This window comes from Dermacentor variabilis, chromosome 6, assembly GCF_050947875.1.
Source record: "Dermacentor variabilis isolate Ectoservices chromosome 6, ASM5094787v1, whole genome shotgun sequence".
NCBI lineage: Eukaryota > Metazoa > Arthropoda > Arachnida > Ixodida > Ixodidae > Dermacentor > Dermacentor variabilis.
In genome coordinates this window covers 100,787,122-100,806,734 of record NC_134573.1, presented here as the reverse complement: position 1 = coordinate 100,806,734, position 19,613 = coordinate 100,787,122, and the positions used below count along the sequence as shown (strand labels likewise).

At 43.6% G+C, this 19,613-nt stretch overlaps 1 protein-coding gene across 5 annotated transcripts in view; it reads right to left on the bottom strand.

Annotated features, from left to right (window-relative positions):
- Window positions 1–19,613, bottom strand: part of HDAC11 (Histone deacetylase 11) — a 48,931-nt gene that overhangs the window by 15,918 nt on the left and 13,400 nt on the right. For all 5 annotated transcript variants that reach the window (XM_075695327.1, XM_075695331.1, XM_075695330.1 and 2 more), the window contains exons 3-8: window positions 18,842–18,942; window positions 17,066–17,182; window positions 10,739–10,918; window positions 9,352–9,448; window positions 6,148–6,217; window positions 1,891–1,999 (exon numbers count right to left, since the gene is read on the bottom strand). In XM_075695327.1, the coding sequence (XP_075551442.1) occupies window positions 1,891–1,999; window positions 6,148–6,217; window positions 9,352–9,448; window positions 10,739–10,918; window positions 17,066–17,182; window positions 18,842–18,942 (674 nt within the window). The remainder of the gene's footprint in view (window positions 1–1,890; window positions 2,000–6,147; window positions 6,218–9,351; window positions 9,449–10,738; window positions 10,919–17,065; window positions 17,183–18,841; window positions 18,943–19,613) is intronic.

Below are 19,613 nucleotides of genomic sequence, written 5' to 3'. Positions count from 1 at the left end.
CGGACACATTGCACTATCGGACGTGAAGGAGAAGTATATTACTGTTTTCTAAGCAGTTTGACTTTCTCGTCATTGGCAATAATTTTTGAACGCGCTCCGAATTTTCGCGATTGTCAATGTAGAAAGGGAAAATGGTCACCTCCGGGAGCAGCACACACACTTCAAAAGATCGCAGATCTCGTGATACCGCTGCGTCTGCGGCTGGTTTTATCAATGAATCAAGCAGCAGCAATCTGAGGATGCTGCTTTTTCATCGGACTTTGACTCTGAGAGGGACGACACAAACGAGCCCAGAACATTGGCAGCTGCAGCTCAGCACAACAACTGTAGTGCTTGCAGTTCAATTTTTGTAGTGGAATACCTGTTCAATAAAAAATTTATATTTTATCGGAGACAGTGCCTATTAGACCGCAATACAATTCTTGTTACATATATTTCTTAGTAGATACAAGCGTGTCTTTACAAACTTTGTTCAATGTTATGACCCACATCTCATTAACAGAAGACTTATGCATGAAAAGTGCATTCATTCTGCCTTTGTTTTATGTACAGTATTGCATAAAATATGGAGTGCAGTAATTCCTTCAGAAAAAAAAAAATCTGGTGTGGCCTACGAAAAGTACCTATTTTTCCCACGGTAGGGAAAGAGTTCATGTACCTTAATCTACACCTTAATCTACCCTAATCCACTTTAATCTAATCACTAATTTATCATTAAGTAACTTTGCTAATTATTAATAATCTCTTATACATGGCTGGACATGCCTTGGTTCGCTCTGGCCTTTCTTGGGTCACGTGATATTTTCTGTACCTCACAATGTGACCCTGAAACATAAAGATCTAAGGCTGTCACTTTAAAGGGTCCCTCACCAGGTCTGGCCATTTTGAGCTGACAAGTGCACAGCATACATTGCGCAATCATGATCATGCCTGCAAAGAATTACATCGCTACGAAAAGATCTGAAATTTCAAACCAAACGGCATTTTTCCTTCTCCTCGTAGGTGCCGCATTGCAAGCCAGAGGATGACGTATACGTGCTAGCGTGCCTACGTAGTTGTGTTTACGCTGTGACATCGCTTGTGGTGACACGTGACCTCAAGAATTATTCAAGGCAACATCTGTTATTTGTGTAATGCATTGCTTGAATAGACGAATTAAAGCTTAGAGAAATAATAAAACACACAAACTGAATGTCTGCACGTTTCTGTTTTACTTTGCGCCGCAGCAAGAGAGATGTACTTCCGTTTCGTCTGTTTGTTCCCATGTCGTGCAGTCATGCACGCAGACACCGAAACTACGTCATTTTCTATTGTGTTCCAGTGCGGGATCATGCTCTCTGATCTGCTTGTGCCTGTCTCAATGTTTGTGTAGCATTGACTTATACTGCTAGTCAGGTGTACTCGTGCACAGCGCGAAAAAATGTGTGCTGCACGAAACAAGACAATCACAACAGCTCGCACGCGACGCCGTCAGTGAAAGTGCACCGTGCCGCAAAAAAGTGAAGAGAAAAAGAAAACTGAAGGTGAGGCCCGCGATGTATGCGATGGTGTCAGTTGTTTTTGGTGTCAGTTGTTCTCGCCAAATGTGACAAGAAAAGTTGCTGCCTGCCAACGTCTTCACCATCTGCTGCCCAGCATAATAATCATAATGAGCAGATAAGCTAGTTAGTCATAATAGTGATTTGCGATTGGAACTTTTCAACATATTCACACCGTGCCTTCTGACAAAACTCGTGCCAGGAAGGCTTGTTGCTGTTAGGTTAATTATGGCCAAGAGCTAATTCATGCTACCACATACATCATGTATGTACATGTCATAGAATATCTTTCGTGCGTGCACTGAAAATGATGGCAGCATCACGTAATCTTCTTGATCCGATGCCTGCATACCTTCTCCGAGATGTTGAGGTGGCCGAGCATGTCGCCGCTGAGGACATCCGTGCCGGCATTGTAGACAACCAAGTCAGCGTCAAATTCGGCCAGGGCCATCTGCAAGTGGCTGTACATATAAAGGCAGGAATTAACATCTTAATAATGGGCATTGACGACCTCAGCTCGTCAATGCCCATGATGAGCCCGCCTCTTCATGCCACTTTCTGAATGGCTTTTCACAAACAGAGGTCGTCAAAGGATGTTTGCCATTTACAACATAATTGCAGTAGCAATTTTGAATTCCACGGTTTTATTGAACATAGTTTTTCACACTAGGTGGTAGCAGGCGTTCCTTATGTGTTGACATCACCCTGTTTGTGTGAGACTTTCCTGCGCTTTCAAACAAACTTAGCATCATATGTGTAGCATGTTAGCGTGGTAGATTTCTATCCGTTGGATGATGATAGCGAGAGTGACAAGGATGTCGACTTGGTGTTTCATTCTTCAAGTGAAGAAGACAATGATTACTGAAGAAGACGGCAGTGAAGAAGAAGACTAGGTTGCAGCGACTCCAGAGATGATGAAAGTATGGATGAGATGGTCACCGGACCCTGTGCGGGCCCTGTTGATAGTCTTTAGTAGTTTGGATGGCATCAATCGTAGAACAGTGTATTTCACAACAATTCGATACACTACTTCTACTTGAACTAATCTTTTCTTTTTCTCTCTCTTTTTCAGAGTTCCAGAAGTGAAGTGGGCAATACAAATTTGTAAATTGTTATTTGCTGTACAATGCTTGCAGAGTTATTTTTACATTCTAAATTTCTTATAGAAGCATCTCACATCATGAAGAAGCGGACATTTTGGTACTGTTATATTATAAAAAATGAGTCTCTACGCGTTGAAAAGGTATTTTCTGAAAAGGTACATTTTCTGAAGCAATAGCCTGTACATGGGAGTGCAAATGATAGTGCTGAATTATCCCAAGAATTCTATCAGATTGCATGCCAAAAAAAAGGGAGAGAGATATTATAAGAAGGCCTATCTGTCACAATCATACAAGAAAAAAAACAGACAATAAAGCCAGAGAAAGCAGAGGAGATGTTAATAGTTAGACTTAATTGAAATGTAGAAACAGTAAGATAGGCGTGCACAAATAAGTAGTTTTTGAGACCGAATCAAATATGAATCGAACAGCACCACAAGTGAAGCGCATCGAATATTGAATACTGAAATACTGTACAGGCATTATTCTAAACTCACTATTAATATTAAACAATTTTCACATTGTAGTATAGCATCAGTAAATTTCTGTCATTACATTGCACGTTATAAAGCCTCATTTAACTATTAAAATCCCAAATGGAGCATTATGAACCACTAAGCAGGTTGTTAGCAAACTTCGGGCTCTTCAGAGCAAATACAGTCCTGCATTATCATGTAAAGCTTAGAAAGGCAACCTTGTGAGCGAATTAATGCCTGTGTCACCTTTGCAACCAAATCAGAAATGCATCCCATCTGTGGTGATTGCAGAGCTAAAGAAAAGAGAACTTTTTCGCTAGCTAGAATAGTCACAGCAGTTGATGCCACTCAACTCAAGTACCACTTCACTCAAGTGCCACACCAAGTATGTTGCAATGAAACATATTCATATTTAATCTGATGAGAGGACCTAGGTGCTAAACAATATCTATTGGCGATTGCTGTGTCTAAACACTTTAATGCGAGTGATCAAGAACAGCCAGAAAGGTCTGGCTCCCTGAGAGATGCAGCGTGAACTATAGTATGTTTTGTCCACTCTGAATGTGATGACAGTTATCACATTTTTTGCTTCTATTTAATGTTTAATCAAGCACAGTTCACGACATGAAGACTATTCAATATTCAGGATTTTGAATAAAGTGACTTTGATTCGAGGACCGAATTGAATAGGACTATTAATATTCCATTTATTATCCGAAAATTTCGAATATTCCCACACCACTAGTAATAAAAAATGAAAGCGGACAAAAAGATAACTTGGTGCAGGTGGGAGCCAAAACTATATCCTCTGCATTATGCATGCAATGCTTTACCAATTAGAGGCCAACTTCAACGAAATTTCACTTCGGCTAAATTTGTTATATATGGGTAGCATATACCACTGCAGCAATCTTGGCAAAGCTGCAGAGCTGGTAATTGTAACAGATTTTTTTTGTTGTTGTTGTTAGCAAATCTTAAACAGTGCCTAAGCAGACGATGTGTGCACTATGTGTTCTTGCTATGACACAATTCCTAGGTCACTGCATCCGAGATATTACATCACGCTGCGAGCAGCCGTAGGCACCGGGTGCTCGGGCTAGCTTGCGTGGCCATGCCTGGAGAACCACAGATACCAATGAGGTAGTCCGAGCATCTCACACGGGGAGAGGGCTTGTCGTGCCACCTCACGGTGGCCGCAGTATTTACGCGATGCAGTAGCGTGGCCTCCAAGATGGCGGAGGTCACTTCCAGCAAGCGGTAATGGCAGTGTTTTCTTTTTTTCAGTTTCAGCATCAAAATGAGCTATTTTTGCAAGATTTTTGTGACAATCTCGCTTGTATTTCACATGTCAAATTTTACACAGAGGCTCCTCTATATCTACATTATCTAAAACTACACTTTCTAGGTGGTCCCGAATTTCGTTGCAGTTGGCTTTCAATATAATCAAGTGTGTTTGCATGCGATTTCAATATAATGAAACTTCAATAGACAATAACGGAAATAACGAGACAATAAACGGAAACTTCTGCAGATGCAAATGGTCAAAGAACTTAATTAAAAGTGGCTGTTCGTAAACGCACCTCTCAAGAATTGCGTGCCACGTGACATGAGCGATCGCCGAAGTGGCATCATGTTCTGCGTAAAGTCCAACTATGATAAGATTCTATGGCACCCTGCGCGCTGTGTGCTTTAGGTTTGAGTGAAAGCATGCGAGGGTGAGACAAGAAAGGCGTTGTCTTCATGAGTGACGCTTTCCTGCACGAGCAAAGGGACAGAGGAGAGGGGAGCGAGCTCACAGTAACGCATGCAAGCGGCGCAATGGGGCGGAGGGGGCAAGGTGGCGTGCGTCTTGGTTTCTGATGCTCATTTTGGCCGTGGCTGCACATGGCTGTAAGCGCAGCTGAACACATACGCAGCCACACACCCTGCTTTAGAGATAATGTGCCGTGTGTGCCAAAAGTGGGCATGCCGAGATAGACAGCATGGCATCATGTAAGCTATCTTCCCGCGTTTAGCATAGGAGGTTGCGTAATCTCGAGTCTCGGTGACTTGTTGGAGCGAGAGGCAGACGAAGCATCTGCTCTCTGCTGCCGGCACTTTTCATGACAGCGTCATCCCAGACACTATCAATCGTTCGGGAAAATTGTGCTCAAAAGCGTGGCTGGCTTTGCTTAATTCGTACCACCGATGTGAAGATATTGTTGACATGGCATGAAATCGTATTCGTCGCCGATTCCCAAATTCATCAAAAGAAATTGTTTTCTTATTGAAATTTGCTTTTTCGATTGTCCAATAATTTGGGAAATTCTGCGGCCCCTTTCCGTGCAAGAAAAATCGGTAGGGGACTGAAAATACTTGCATAACATGACGATTTTCTACACAACATACTTTTAATATAACGAAGCAAATTTCTGAACTTACAAACTTTGTTATATCAAGGTTTAGCTATATCCAAGTTGCGGAAAATATTACACAGACTTCACTGTTAAGGCTATTAGTGTTCTTTGCCTACTTCAGAGAGAGAGAGGGCCCTTTAATGAAAGGCAGAAATTTTAGCTGGCACATAGACATCGCTGACATGCTACTGCGTGGGGAAGGGAACTGGGGAGAAAAAGAACGAAGGAGAGAGGTTTTGCCTACTTCAGCCATTTTAATATATATATATATATATATATATATATATATATATATATATATATATATATATTAGACCACGTGACCGACTTTCCACACTTAACATACAGTTCTTTCCACTTTGTTCTTAACTCTAACGCATTAAAGAACAAAATAACAACAACACACTGTTGGAACATTTTCCATGAGCAACAAGCCATTCAGGAAGTGGTAAAATGCCCATGATGCGGTGGGTTCATCACAAATAAAAAATTCTATAATGAGTTAAGATCGTCAGATTCCCCTAAAGGGTTAAAGCAAGTGGCTTTTGCGTAAAAATGAGTGCAAGCACAAAAAAATGAGCGAAATGAGCGAATAGCATGCACTGGACGAAGCACATGGCACACTTGAGTCACTCACTCATCCACCAGTTTTAGGTAAGCCTCATCTGAAGTGCCCGGCCGCAACTCCACTTTGCGCCGAATGGCCCCTGCAATGGGCATTTCATATGCGTTAGTAAAAGTGAGTGCCATGACAAAGTTAAGCTCCACAGCGGAAGAGAATACACAATACCCATAAATATGCATATCCCATGGGCATCACAAAGCAAGATTTCGCTGTATTAATTTTTTAATCCATTTAACATGCAAAGCTGAGACTTTTTTCATAATTCTCTAATGGCTACATTGACCTAACAAGCATCCTAGTTATAACAACTAAGCTCTGTCTTTTTGTCTATTCACATCATTCAATATTATGTTTGTCAAAAAACAGGAGTCTTCTGATTTTACACACAGTCAGAACTACAGGGTTCGTCCGTAAAGTAATGTGTCAGGGCCTGGTAAAAAGAATTTATTGGGCCAATCGGTACAGATTTTATAATTCTTCAAAATAGACTCCTTGGGCACCGGTACACCACTGCCAGTGCAATTCCCATGCTGAAAAGGCTCCCTTGGAAGTCAGCTGCCATAGCCTTTTTCAGAGACTCTGTGACAGCCCACTGGATGGTGGGAACATCGTCCAAACAGTGACCTTTCAGGCTTCTCCTGAGCTTTGGGGACAGGAAAAAGTCTGCCGGGCTCAAATCGAGGTTGTGCGGTTGGCTGCGGCAAGGTTGCAGCCCCTATCTGGGCCAGGTAGGCGGTCACAATGAAGGCGGTGTGGACTGAAGCATTGCTGTGGGAGAGCTTCCAGCGATCGGCAATTTCTGGTTAGTTTTCTATTGACGGCTCTGTGAAGGCACTCAAGAACTTCTTTGTAGAACACTGTATTGACGGTTCGTCCCTGAGGTACAAAATTCTTTGTGCGCCACCCCACGCTTGCAAAAAAAGACAATGAACATTGTCTTTGCCTTGGCCTTTGATATTCTGGCTTTCTTGGGGCACAGTGTGCTACTCTGAACATTGGCACTTCGTTTCACTGTCGCACTGGCACACCCATGATTCGTCACCTGTTATTACGCAGTCTAAAAAGTCCCATTCACTTTCTAATTGCACCAACATCTCACGGGAAGTCAACTCGTCATGGTTTTTGTCCATCCCTCAACACTTTTGGCACCAATTTCAAACAAACATTCCATGTGTTCAAGTTTTCAGAAATAATTTTGTGAACCGTTGTTTTGCGCATGTTGAGGTCTTCCGTGATTTATCTCATACTCAAATGATGGTGGGAGTCCGGGAAATATTTAACTTTGGCCACATTTTCGTCCAAACAACTTGTTGAAGGGCACCCAGATCGCTCCACATCTTCAACGGTCTCCCGTTCGTTCCTGAACTCACTGAACTACCCGAAAACCTGTACCCTTGACAGGGCATTGTCTTTGTAAAGCACCTTAACCAAGGCAGGCATCTCAGAAGCGGTTTTGCCCAGGTGAAAGCAAAATTTAATCGGTTACTGAATGCTCTATTGAATGCTCCCTGGTGACTGCAGTGTCGCGCAGCAGGGAGTCTCATTACTTTACGGACAAACCTTGTACTTATATCAATGTATACTCATTACATGCTAATACATGTACCAGTGAAAAAAAGTTTGATTTACTTGATTACATGCAACAATTCAAAATAGTATCCGTGTTCATTATGTTGAGGTTCGGCTGCATAGCAGTGTCTTCTTTTTCTTGGGAAGGGCAGTAAATTATGTTATCTGTTTGCTGGCTTCTAATGCATCACTTCTTCATAACCTTGGTGAGGGTACTTTATTGCCAAGCTGACTAATTAAGACCACACGGTATTAAAATCCAGAAACATTTGCAAGCATAAGTTAAGATACAACCAACAAACCTAAGGTACAACTAACAAACCAAGCAAGTTAAGAGACTAATTACTAGATCAGTAACTGAAGAGAAAATCAGGTTGTATTTGGTTTAACCATCTTACTGTTATCCATTTTTATCCACCTTTAATTTTGCTGAATCATGCTTAGCTTGGTAGCACCACAAATACTTTGCAAGCAGAACTGCTTTCTATGCATATCACTCTCTTTTTGAGTGACTTACTATATCACAGCACTAGGCCATTGTCTGCTAAATGCAGTCAAAACTTTTTTGCATCACCTTAGGTTGGCAGCCATATTGAAAGCTTAACAGATCTCACCAAACTTCTGTCCACAAACTACATTCCTGCCTCAAGCATAAAGTGCTCTGGATAAAGCCTGCTGTGCTTGCCATTAATTCTTTCGTGTTCTCTGTGTGCCATTCTAGGAAATTTGGCACTTTTGTGGCTCAATTTATGGCACTTGCTTGCACCAGATATCCAGAACAAGGTAGCAGCTATACTAGTAACAAACATGAATATAACAAATTATCAGATTTAGTGAAGTACACCTAAAATGTTTCTTGCCAATATCGAGTGCAACAAACTTATACTTATAATGAATATTATATACAATGAAGGTATTTTCATGTCAGACGGGACTTCATTATAATGAGGTCCTAATGTATTTCCCTTTCAGGGGCTGACCTCGCCCCGCAACGCAATAGGAGACATTCAAAGCAGCCAGCGATGGTGCAGAGTTCAAAGCATAAGCAGCAAGCTATGCAATGAGAGATAGTACCCACCTTTTGCTTTTGATTATACAGTCAAATTCTGATGTAATGAACATGGATAATGAGTTCTTGGATATAGTGAAATAAATCCAAAATGTTTATTGCCTGTATCATTATGTAATGAATATTGGATATAATGAAGGTATTTGTGTGCTAGTTGTGACTTTGCTGTAATGAGGTTCAACTCTAAATGCAGAAGTGCAGGACAGGCAACTGATGCCGGTGTCACATGACGCCTTCTGATGATGACTTAGCCCGATTCAGACTGGAATTGTCAACCACGATTGCCTTCATCCTACAGCTTGTGCAAAGGAGGCAATCGCAACCGTGAAATTTGATCCCGATCAAGCTCGATCGCAATTGAAAGTGCACCGTATGACATGCGCACCCATGTTACAGAGGTGTTGAAAAGATGAAAAAAAAAAAATGCAGGACAAGAGAGCAATCACCACAATGAAAAAAGCCTTCACTGCCTTCTTGCCCTTACTATTTCTTTCACACTAAGCCGGGGAAGGGAGCAACCCCCCCCCCCCCCCAGGTACCAAAAGTTGAAAATCCTACAGCTGTCCTTTTCTGCGTACCTTTGGCGTACTCGTCACCTGGATAGATCGCTCTGTTGTAGACATCCATTATGTACACATCTTTGTCACCCAGGAAGTCACGTGCATATCCATTGCCCTGCGTTGTATGTTTTAGAATTTAGTCCCAACCATCAGCTCAAGCCACTGTTCTCGTACACATCGAAGAATAAATGTGACCGGTTATTAGCACACTTGCATTACTCAGAAAGGTTATTGATTCCATTTATCAATTACAGCCTTGGAAGAAAAATCAAGCATTTACAAAAGAAAAAGTATATTAATCAAGTGCTTTTCTGTTACTTTCTTTCCACTATTCTTTGCAAGATTTCACAAATATGAATGAGTTTGTTGAGCTCTTTATGTATTGTTTGCTGGACAATGAAGATGTCTAACCTAGCTCATAAGCGATTGGTGAAAATATAATCGATTTACAACTACAGCTGCTGCTTGAAAATAATTTGATCAATCACTTGGCACATAAGGGCACGGCTATGCACAGATCGGCACAATGAACAGAATTCGCACAGATTCACTCACAACGCATGTTTTTTACCTACTCAAACTGTGACTCGCACCAACTTAAGACTTCCTCGGGCCCACTCATGCTCAGATTGACACTCCCTTGGACTCTAAAGACAAAAAGAGCACAAAGAATGGGACAAGAAAGGGAGACCGTACCAACTAGCCCAACTGCAAACTCTTCTAAAGAACTCCCTTGGAGCCACAGAGGTCATCCATGGCACAGACTCTTAGGTGGGTCTGGATCAGAGTGAGTCAGCTCGTTAAGCCTTTAAGTGCCGTGCTCGAGTATACTGTCTGGCCCCCAATGCACACCCCTGGCCATGCCTGAGGAAAGTACTAAATATGAGACATTCATAGACTGGTTGCACACCCTACTCAGAGGTTGGTCAAACAAAAATTTTATGGTAGGTTCTGTTTTTTACAGTACAGATGGTACGACAGAGCTTGCCAGTTTAAAAAGGCAACTCAGTGACTATATTAACTGTCGCAATCCCTTGTTTTCCAACATGAAGGACTGCTGCAAGGCCCACATGTTTTTTGGACGATGCAGAAATTCCAAAAGTACTTATCAACTCTCATTCAGACCACATCGGTGTTGATTCTGAGGTATTGTTAAGGGACAATTACAGGGATGAAGAGGCATTGTTGCCGGGGGAACACTAATTATGCTAATTAAAGTTATAAATTAGCATAATTCCCAATTTTCTTTTTGAATTTTCAGATTAAAGTTATTGTAAGATCACTTGAATTTAGAGCCTGCTAATGTGTTACTTCGAAATTAAATTTGTACTTTGGGAAAACACCAGCACCTAAATAATTATTGAGTCTGTCCATTTACGCAGCTGTCTCATCAGACAAGACACACCTGGTGTGCATCCAAGTCGACCACAATGACGTGCTTGATTTTGCCATGCCGCTGTAGCTCGCGCACAGCGAGGGTGATGTCGGCGTAGCAGCAGAAGCCGCCACCTCGGCGGGCGCTTGCGTGGTGAAATCCACCGCCGAGATGGATTGCCCAGCCATGATCCAGGGCAAGCTGTGCAGCCTGCAATTTGTGCTCATTCATCTAGCCACACTGCAACTGTGCTTTTGTAGGGCAGCGCACTGCAAGTTTCCATCCTTGCAGAAGTCCCCACCCTCTTGATGTACAAAAGCTGTTTGTAACTGCCAAATAAATGCAACAGACGATGAAGTGAAGGAAAAGCATCGCTTACAATTCCCTTGGCTTCATATGGTTGTTACTAACAAAAAATAAAGCTTCTCAGTTGTCCTGGTTCTTCTTGCTCAAAAGCTGTCCGTGAGATTCGTTTATTGATGCATACATGTGAAATGAATAGCTGGACTGTGAGGGAGCTATTAAGGAAAGGATACCAACTAAAGAACAACATTATTGTTAGTCTGGTATTGTAAGATATCCGTTCGAAAACTGATGTGCGTTTACCTGGTGCAAAAAATTCGCAGTTCCGCCAGAAAGGCGAAGCACCGATTGCAATAGCAAATTAGTAGATAGCTGTACAAAGTAAGGATAGTAGTCTTACCAGCCGTACAAACTTGTGAAAATTTGCTTGCTAACTAAATTAACAATGATAGAATGTGTAAACGTGACTTAACGAGAACATAGAAACAGACACGCAGAGACAGTGCTGTCGTGTCTGCTTCTTTCTACGTCCTTGTTCAGTCGCGCTTACACACTCAATCATGGATTCAAACCAACTAGCCCGTGAACATTTTTAACTAAATTAACCAGCATGGTGTCATGTGCGCACAGGCAAACATGAACACACATTGCTTTATGACAGTGGAAACTGCCTGTGAAAAAGCTAGAGTTAGGAATCGCGGCAGCAGCCGCGACGCAATTGACCTCTGTGCATCTGTTGCTTCAACGCATACGAAACATAGAAAGCACAGCGCTTTATGGAGTTACTGACACTATGTGCACTCTGCAAACATCACAAATTGCTTTGAAGGTGAGGCCCACGTGGACATGCACTTTAGCCACCTCGCAGACCCCTTTCAAGACACAGGAGCACCAGCAATGCATCTCTACGGCGTCCGCCAAAGGAATCTACTACAGCGTCCATGATTCGCGTGACCTATGCCATAGTAGACATCACGGTTGTGTCCACTCTGTATGGAGCAGCAGGCGAGGAGGACGTCAAGGCTCTGTAGCTGCCACAGGAGAAAAGCACCCCTCGTCCCTCACCTCATCCCCCTTCCTCGCGTGCCACAGAAGAGGGCATGCATCCGGGCCACGTTCCTTGCTCATGCACACGAGATTCAACCACATTCGCCAGCTCACCCTCACACGCTTTTACTCATACAGAACCTCACGGCAACGGCGATGGCAGAAATCCACCTGGAGTGTCCACGTAATTGCTATAGCAATAAAAGGTTAGCTAATAGCAAGAAAAATTGAGGGCAAGGTTTCCAGTTCTAAATTTTATGCATGAACCACAGCGTCGAAGATGTCCTCAATTTCAACGTGCTGTATTCACTTCATTCTAGTGCACACATATGTTCCTGAAGAATTCACTGAACTATGACACACATGTTAGAGTCGAGTATGAAACCAAAACTGTAATATGTTTTGTCCTTATACCATGCCAAAGTCCAGTGTGCAGGGCATTTGAAAAATTCAAGATGTCAAAAGCCATGCACTAAACCGAACATGACATGCTCTACACAATAGACAATGATAAAGAGGCCTTGGACAACGATGATGAGCGATGCCCGGTCAAACGTGTCTTGGATGCAATAAACTTTCTCTTGCCAACTAAGAACAAATCGCAATTTCTCTCTCTTAAAAAAATCTGATGAGGCAACAATGAAGGGCATTGCACCTTCCATTCCTGGCCGAGGAAAATTTTCTGTGTTTCCAAACTCATCTGTCATTTTCACATGGGGAGCGGGGGATCGCGGGTCCGAATTCCTCTGGCGCAGCCATGGCTGCACATGGGTGTCAGTGCAGCTGAGCACATATGCGCATGCGTGTACTATTTTGGAGGTGATATGCGGCGGGTGCAAAGGCTGGGCGAGCCGAGATGGCCATGGCTTTATGTGCACTGTCTTTTGTGGGGATGCCCGACTCTCACGCGTCCCCTGATATGTTGTTTTCCCGCATAGCTCCCGTGTCTTGTAATCCGGCTTCGCTGCGTGGCTTGGTGGAAGCGGCAGTCGGTCTGGTTGAAGTGCATTGCGAGAGATGGCGCGAGTGTGGCTCTGCTAACGCCACCAAACAACGGGGTTACTTGGGCGCAAAAAAAGGAGAAGACTCTTCCTCTTTGGCTCGAGATTCGCAAGCGGCGCGGACGTTCTGCGCGTGCGCCGATCCGCGTTTCTGCGAGACCGTGTTGCGAGGCCTCGTTCGAATGTGCCACCGTTCGCGTGACCGCGTTCCTCTCCCTTGCACTACTTTAGTGTTTGCCGAGTGCATTGAGTGTACGCAGCGTGAGTGGAATCACCCTGGTTTGCTGTCACCTGCACATCGTCTGCGCTGCTGCCCCGGACTAGGATCGAGCTATTCCGGGCAATGGTGATGCTATGGTCAGTTCAGCGCAGCAACTTCGGCGGCCGCCTGTATCCGGCTCGCAACCCTCGGCGGCAGAGAAAATAGCCGGCGGTCACCAACAGCTACTGCGCGGCTCTCGCCAGCAGGGCGCGTCGGCGCGAGCGATGCTTGCTCATACCGACTACTGCGTCGCCGTTCCCGTAGTCCTGGCCTGGAATCGTGCCGTCGAGTCTGCAGAGCTGCTGCTGTTACCAGCGGACGCTAGCAGTGTACCCAAGGACAATGTCGGCTCGCATGTTATGGACAGCGTGTGGACATTTTCTCGGCGCGGCCACTATTGCATGTACTACCTTGTTCGTGAAGCACGTGTTGATGTTAGACTGTGTGACATGTTTCGCCGGAATATGTAGTGATTTAAGATTGGGGAGATGTGGGGGTGCGCGACTCTCACGCATCCCCTGATATGTTGTTTTCCTACATAGCTCTCGTCTCCTGTAATCTGGCTTTGCCGCGTCGCTTGGTGCCAGCGGCAGTCGGTCTGGTTGAAGCGCATTGCGAGAGATGGCACGAGTCTGGCTCTCCTAACGCCACCTAACGGCGAGGTTACTTGAGCGCAAAAAGGTGAAGACTCTGAATTCCTCTTTGGCTCGCGATCGGCTGGCGGTGCGGACGTTCCGCGCGTGCGCCGATCCACGCTTCTGCGAGACTGTGTCGCGAGGCCTCGTTCGAACGCGCCACCGTTCGCGTGACCGCATACACGCGAACGACCAGGCGTTGGTGTCCAGCATGGGGTGAACATATTCGCTCGCTATCTGGTCGCCGTGAGTCGGACTTCCTAGATTTGTCAAGCGCCCATTGGCACATTTTGTAGATAGCGACTCGGCTAGCAGGCGTTCGTCTATGAAAGCTTGGTGCAATAAATGCACTTGTGATTGTTTGCACTACTGTGTTGTCGTTCCTTTGTCCCAAGAGCACGGGTGAGAACCCCACACTTTCCACAGGTTTAGTGCTGGAGGTCACATATAATCTCGAATTTCGGACAGAGACACATTGAAACGTGAGGCAGACAGAAAGCACTTGCTTCCCTCTGCCTGCAATCTTCTGTGATAGTGTCGTCCCACAGCGGGCAACACTATCAGACTAACTTCACACTATCACTAACTGTGGTGGCTGAGCAGATACGAAAGCTTTGTCGGATTCACTTCGAACTGCCAATGTGAAGATATCATCCACACGGCATGAAACCGTGGCTTTATTCATCGACTCTCAAGTTCCACAAAATGAAATATTTTAACCATTGAAATTCGCTCTTTTCTGACTGCTCGATAATTTGGAAAGTTGTACAGCTCCTTTCATGCAAGAAAAATCAGTCTACAACTTAGCACAACAGATTGAATCTCAATATAATGAAATTTCGATTTAGTGAAGCAAAGTGCCAATTATACAGATTTCTTTACATCGAGGTTCAAATGTATAAGGAACAACAGTTTTTGAAGTCCACAGTGTGAAAGACTGATGCAAATGGAGACATGTATGAATGTATTTGGTTCTGGAGAACCCCAGCTGTAGTGCAGATGATCCTGTTTCCAAACAAACACATGGAGGAAGTCACTTACACACAATATTTAACAGCCATCGAGTAAGAATGTCTCAATATAGGCAGCCTACGAATTTGCTGTTTCTATTTAAACAAATCTATTATTTGGTCAATCTCACACTGCTTGCATTCCTCAAAAATGATGTGGGCTGCTGTGGTATTGCCCTTAGCTCCTTGAACGAGCATTACACTCTACTGCTTGCCTCTACAATCGGAGAGTCCCTTCTCCCATCTGCTAAAATGTGTGTGCTGTGCAGCCCAACCACGCCCATGAAGGGGCATGCTCCACAGCCGCTAACAAAAACCAGACTGAGCAAACACAGAGAGCGGAGGAAATGTGCTTCTAGAAATATACACCAGCACAGAGGAGGCAGAGAGGCAGAGCCTCCTCTGTGCTCACCAACTTCGTGTTACTGTGTACGTCTGAGTGTAAAGAGTGGAGAATTTTCAGGTAGACCAGTGACATGGCAGGACGGAAATGTGGAAATATACCGGCATGTCAGTGACACTGAAATGGCTAAGGAATGCTTTGAGGGAGAATGGTAAGTAAAATAGCAATTTATTTTTGCTGAGGTCCCGGGACTAAAACCGTGAAAGTGGGGTTGGTCTCAGGATTCACATTAAGTGGACGTGCCCTGAGCAAGGCAAGGCTTAGGCAGTCGACTTCTGTTAGATGAGTCCTGATAGGACCAACGAAGTTGGTCAAATTACTTGAATGCCTCTGCAAATAAATCGCATTGGATGACTTTGCAACAATCGCAAACAGGATTGCAAACCACTTCCCTGAAAGGAGTTTGTGCTGCAAAACATGCAATTCTTGTAGATGTCAAACTGTGGTATAAAGTGCCTCAGAAAGGCTGGCCAGCCTTTCTGAGGCACCTTATCTCTGTTTACGAACTTTATACCACAGTGTGCTATTCCATCTGTCAGCCCCTTTCTTGTTTTTGGACTTGTAGATGTCAAAGACACCTGACGTGACTGCTGGCTAGTTTAGCAATTAAAATAACTTTTCAACTTTGAACTGCAAATACCTTTTGAATTAGCTTTTCTAATCAAAATATGAAAGCAGCATGTTGTCACTGCAGTCCTATGCCAGAACTTGTTCTGTTGGCACCTTGTGATGATGAGAGGATGAGAGGCATGGCACAGCGTTCAATATGTACAGAGAATGTTTCGGTGAGCGGGAGTTCAATGTATGCCTAATAAGTAAACTTTTGCATGGGATTTTACAGCTGTTCGATGTAGACAATAATTTGACATATCCGAATTTGATATATCCAGGTTCGACTGTATATCTGTTTCAGTGTATCTACTTTTTTATTTTATCTTTAGTATTTATGCAAGCCTACCTGTATTCATTAATAACTAATGCCTCTTTACCTAGAGAAAATCTTTTTTTGTCACTTTATGGTCACTTCTAAAAAACTGTGGTAAATGCTTTTCGAAATAGGTCAGTCTGAAGATTTTAACCCTGAAATAAAAATGGCCAGGCTTAGCTTAGTTAAGCCAAGAATGCTTTGCATATTGCGCGGTCAGGTGGCGGCTGCAGCCGCGCGCGACCGCGCCAGTTGGGGCCCAGCTTTTCCTCCGGCTGTCGTGACGTCACGTCACGTGGTTGCGCTAAAGGTCAATGGTGGCTGCCCGGCGGCGCCCAAGGGCTGAACTGAGTGATTGTAATATGCAACGCATAAAAAAATTGACCCTGCATAGCATTGCATTTGGCAAAAAAAGATTTACCCTCAAAGGGTTAATGTGCGTGTGTTCAAAGAACCTTGTCTTTCTCTCTCAGCTTTCTATTCCCTCCTTCTCCTTCCCTTGAGCAGGGTAGCAACCTTGACGCTATTCCGCTTAACTTCCCTACACTTCCCTCTTCACATTCATCCTGAAAACATCCCGCATTTCGATCACGATGTCTGCAAGATGCCAAAAGGTCAGTTTCTCATTCCATGGTCAGCAACAAAGTTCCCAGTTGCAACAACGCTGACAGGTAGTGTTAACAAAATGTTTAACAGCTTCTATGAGATGCATGATACTTTTCAGGATGTACAGTCATGCTAGATGGGCGGGTAGTAGGGCACCATACTGACCAGAACAGTGCCAGCAGTCTGGAAGCGAAAGGGCTTGAGCACCCGTCTCTGAACCATGCAGTTGGGAAGCATGGCCATGAAAGGCACCTCCGTCACCGTGGCAACGTATGCGCTCCACTGCACACCAAACAGAAAAGGCTGCATAACACACCGGCAAACTTTCAATTTTTGATGTTGTGAGTTGTTCTTCCCTCCTGCAAGCAATAAATGGTAGAGCGTTGCTAATATGTGCCTTGGTGATGTATTTCTCCAGTTATAGTGCTGCTAAGGCCTAGTCTCCATGACAATACACGTAACGTGTTCCCAGCTACTACACTCTACGCAAAGGTGGTAGTTCAGGCTAGTTCGTCTGTCATACTGGGACACTAAATAGCGCCAAAAATACAAGAACACTGTTGTTCTTATGTCTGTCCTTGTCTCTTTAGCTCTGTTTTGTATGGCAGCAGGTTTCATTTCTTGGTTCCTATGCAAAAGATGCTCATTTCCCCGATGAAAATGCATGCCTATTGGGTTTTAACTTTTGCTTGGATGCGGATGGCGTAAATGGTTTAGTTGTCTCAAGGAGTGGACACTCATAATTTTGGCAGATCACTCAAAGTCTGTGAACAAGTGGGCTTGGAATTATATTGATTACATTGCGTTACACTGCATCAGGCATTCCTACATTCAATTTCGAGGCACTCTATACTATTCTATTCAATAAGTTTAATGGCTGTAAGTTATTTTAAAACGTAAGATTAACCCCTTTCTTGCCATGGACAAGCTGGGTTCATCCACTTGCTTCTGGTAAAAACAGCCAAGGATGAGCTCACCCATCAATGGTACTTTTTATTTTCTTACAATCTCATGGACGAGCTGGTTTTATCTCGGTGGTTTATCTGTCTGGTAGATGGCAGTACACAATCAGTCAGGCAGTACAAGCAGGAGCAAATTTATTCTTGCGGAAGATGGCAACTATGGTGTCTCAAAATAGTTTGGCCATTTTTGGTCAGGTTTGGGCTTATTAGCATGACACAGAAGGAGTCAAGCAAAAGTGCAAAGATACTGCACTTAAAATTAAGAAGCCACACACACTATGTGGTAAAATAAAATGAAAAAAATACATGCACAAGGGAAATCAGCACTGAACCTGAAATAGTAACAGCCCTGAGTACTCAATAAAGAAGTCAAAAGGGAGGGAGCGAGAAACATTTATCTCCAGTAACGTTAGACCTACACACATGACTGGGAAATGCTTTATGCTCTTGGGTCACACCAAAATATCCAGCTGCACTTATCTCATCAGTGACACAGCTGAAAGGAAGAGCTTTTTTCATGTTTCCAAAATAAACCAACCAAAGATTTATTTTTTGAAGCATGGGAAATTAAGCAGAACATAGCACACAAGCACATGTGAACAAAAACATAAAAAGTGCTAGAAATACCTGTCAATATGCCTAAAATGAACTGACAAAAACATATGAGAAACAGCGAAGCACATGAATGCCATTCCACACAAAAATCTATGAACGCTTTCTTACTGGAGCACTACTGAGGGCTAAATAACTCAGATTGTCCACCTTCTCTTTATATTACATGCTTCACTGTTTCCCTCATCAATTAATCACCATTAGCATAACGTATTACCCATGTCAGCATACCAATTATATGTGCTAAGAGATTACCTTAAGCTGGACTGAGTTCAGTCAGAGACGCTTTCATGAAATCACAACACATTACCTTAAATGCTAGTATCGTACACTTTCACAGGTCATTATTATAAGTGCAGGCACTGACTTTAAGCTTGCTGATGTAGGAGGGTGTGTGCACGACCAACAGCTCCTCGTCAGTCGCCTCATGAGGCTGGTAAAAGTTGCCATCTGTCAAAAGACCAGCACCTGCACAAAATATTTGTTCAACATTTGTTTACCATTCGTAACTCAATCTGTCATAAAGATTTCCAGAACTTACAAGCACCTTTTCTTAACATTCTGGCATGCAAGATTTGCCTCTCATATACATGGAGCTCAAACAATCTTTAATCCTTGAATAGAAATAGAAGCAATGAATGTGAATACGACAGTATGAATAGAAATAGGTGCAAGTTGGCCTTAAATGCCAAGTGCAACGAAACTTCACTTGGCTAAACAGGTTGTAAGTGAGTAGCACGTACCAATGAAGCAATCTTAGCACAGCTGCAAAGCTGGCAATTGTGTAACTATTTTACTAGAAGCCTCTAAAGAGCACATAAGTAGATGACACATGCACCTGCTGGTTAGCAGCTGTGACTAAGTCCCAGCACGTTGCCTCAGAGAGTTTTCAGTGTGCTGTGAGCTGCAGCAGTTACTACCTGATCTCAGAGGTCATGCCAAAGAGCCACACATTCTAGGTCATGTGTAATTTCTGGTGAGCATGCAGTAATGATGGTGTCTCTTTTTGACAGCTAAGCTGTTAGTTGGCCTCTAGTTGGTTGGAAGTTCTTGGTCTGTGCTCCCCAAAAAGGAAATGGCAGCTGGAAAAGGGCTCTTTTGAGTATCCACGTAACAGAATTAAGTTTTCTCATATATTC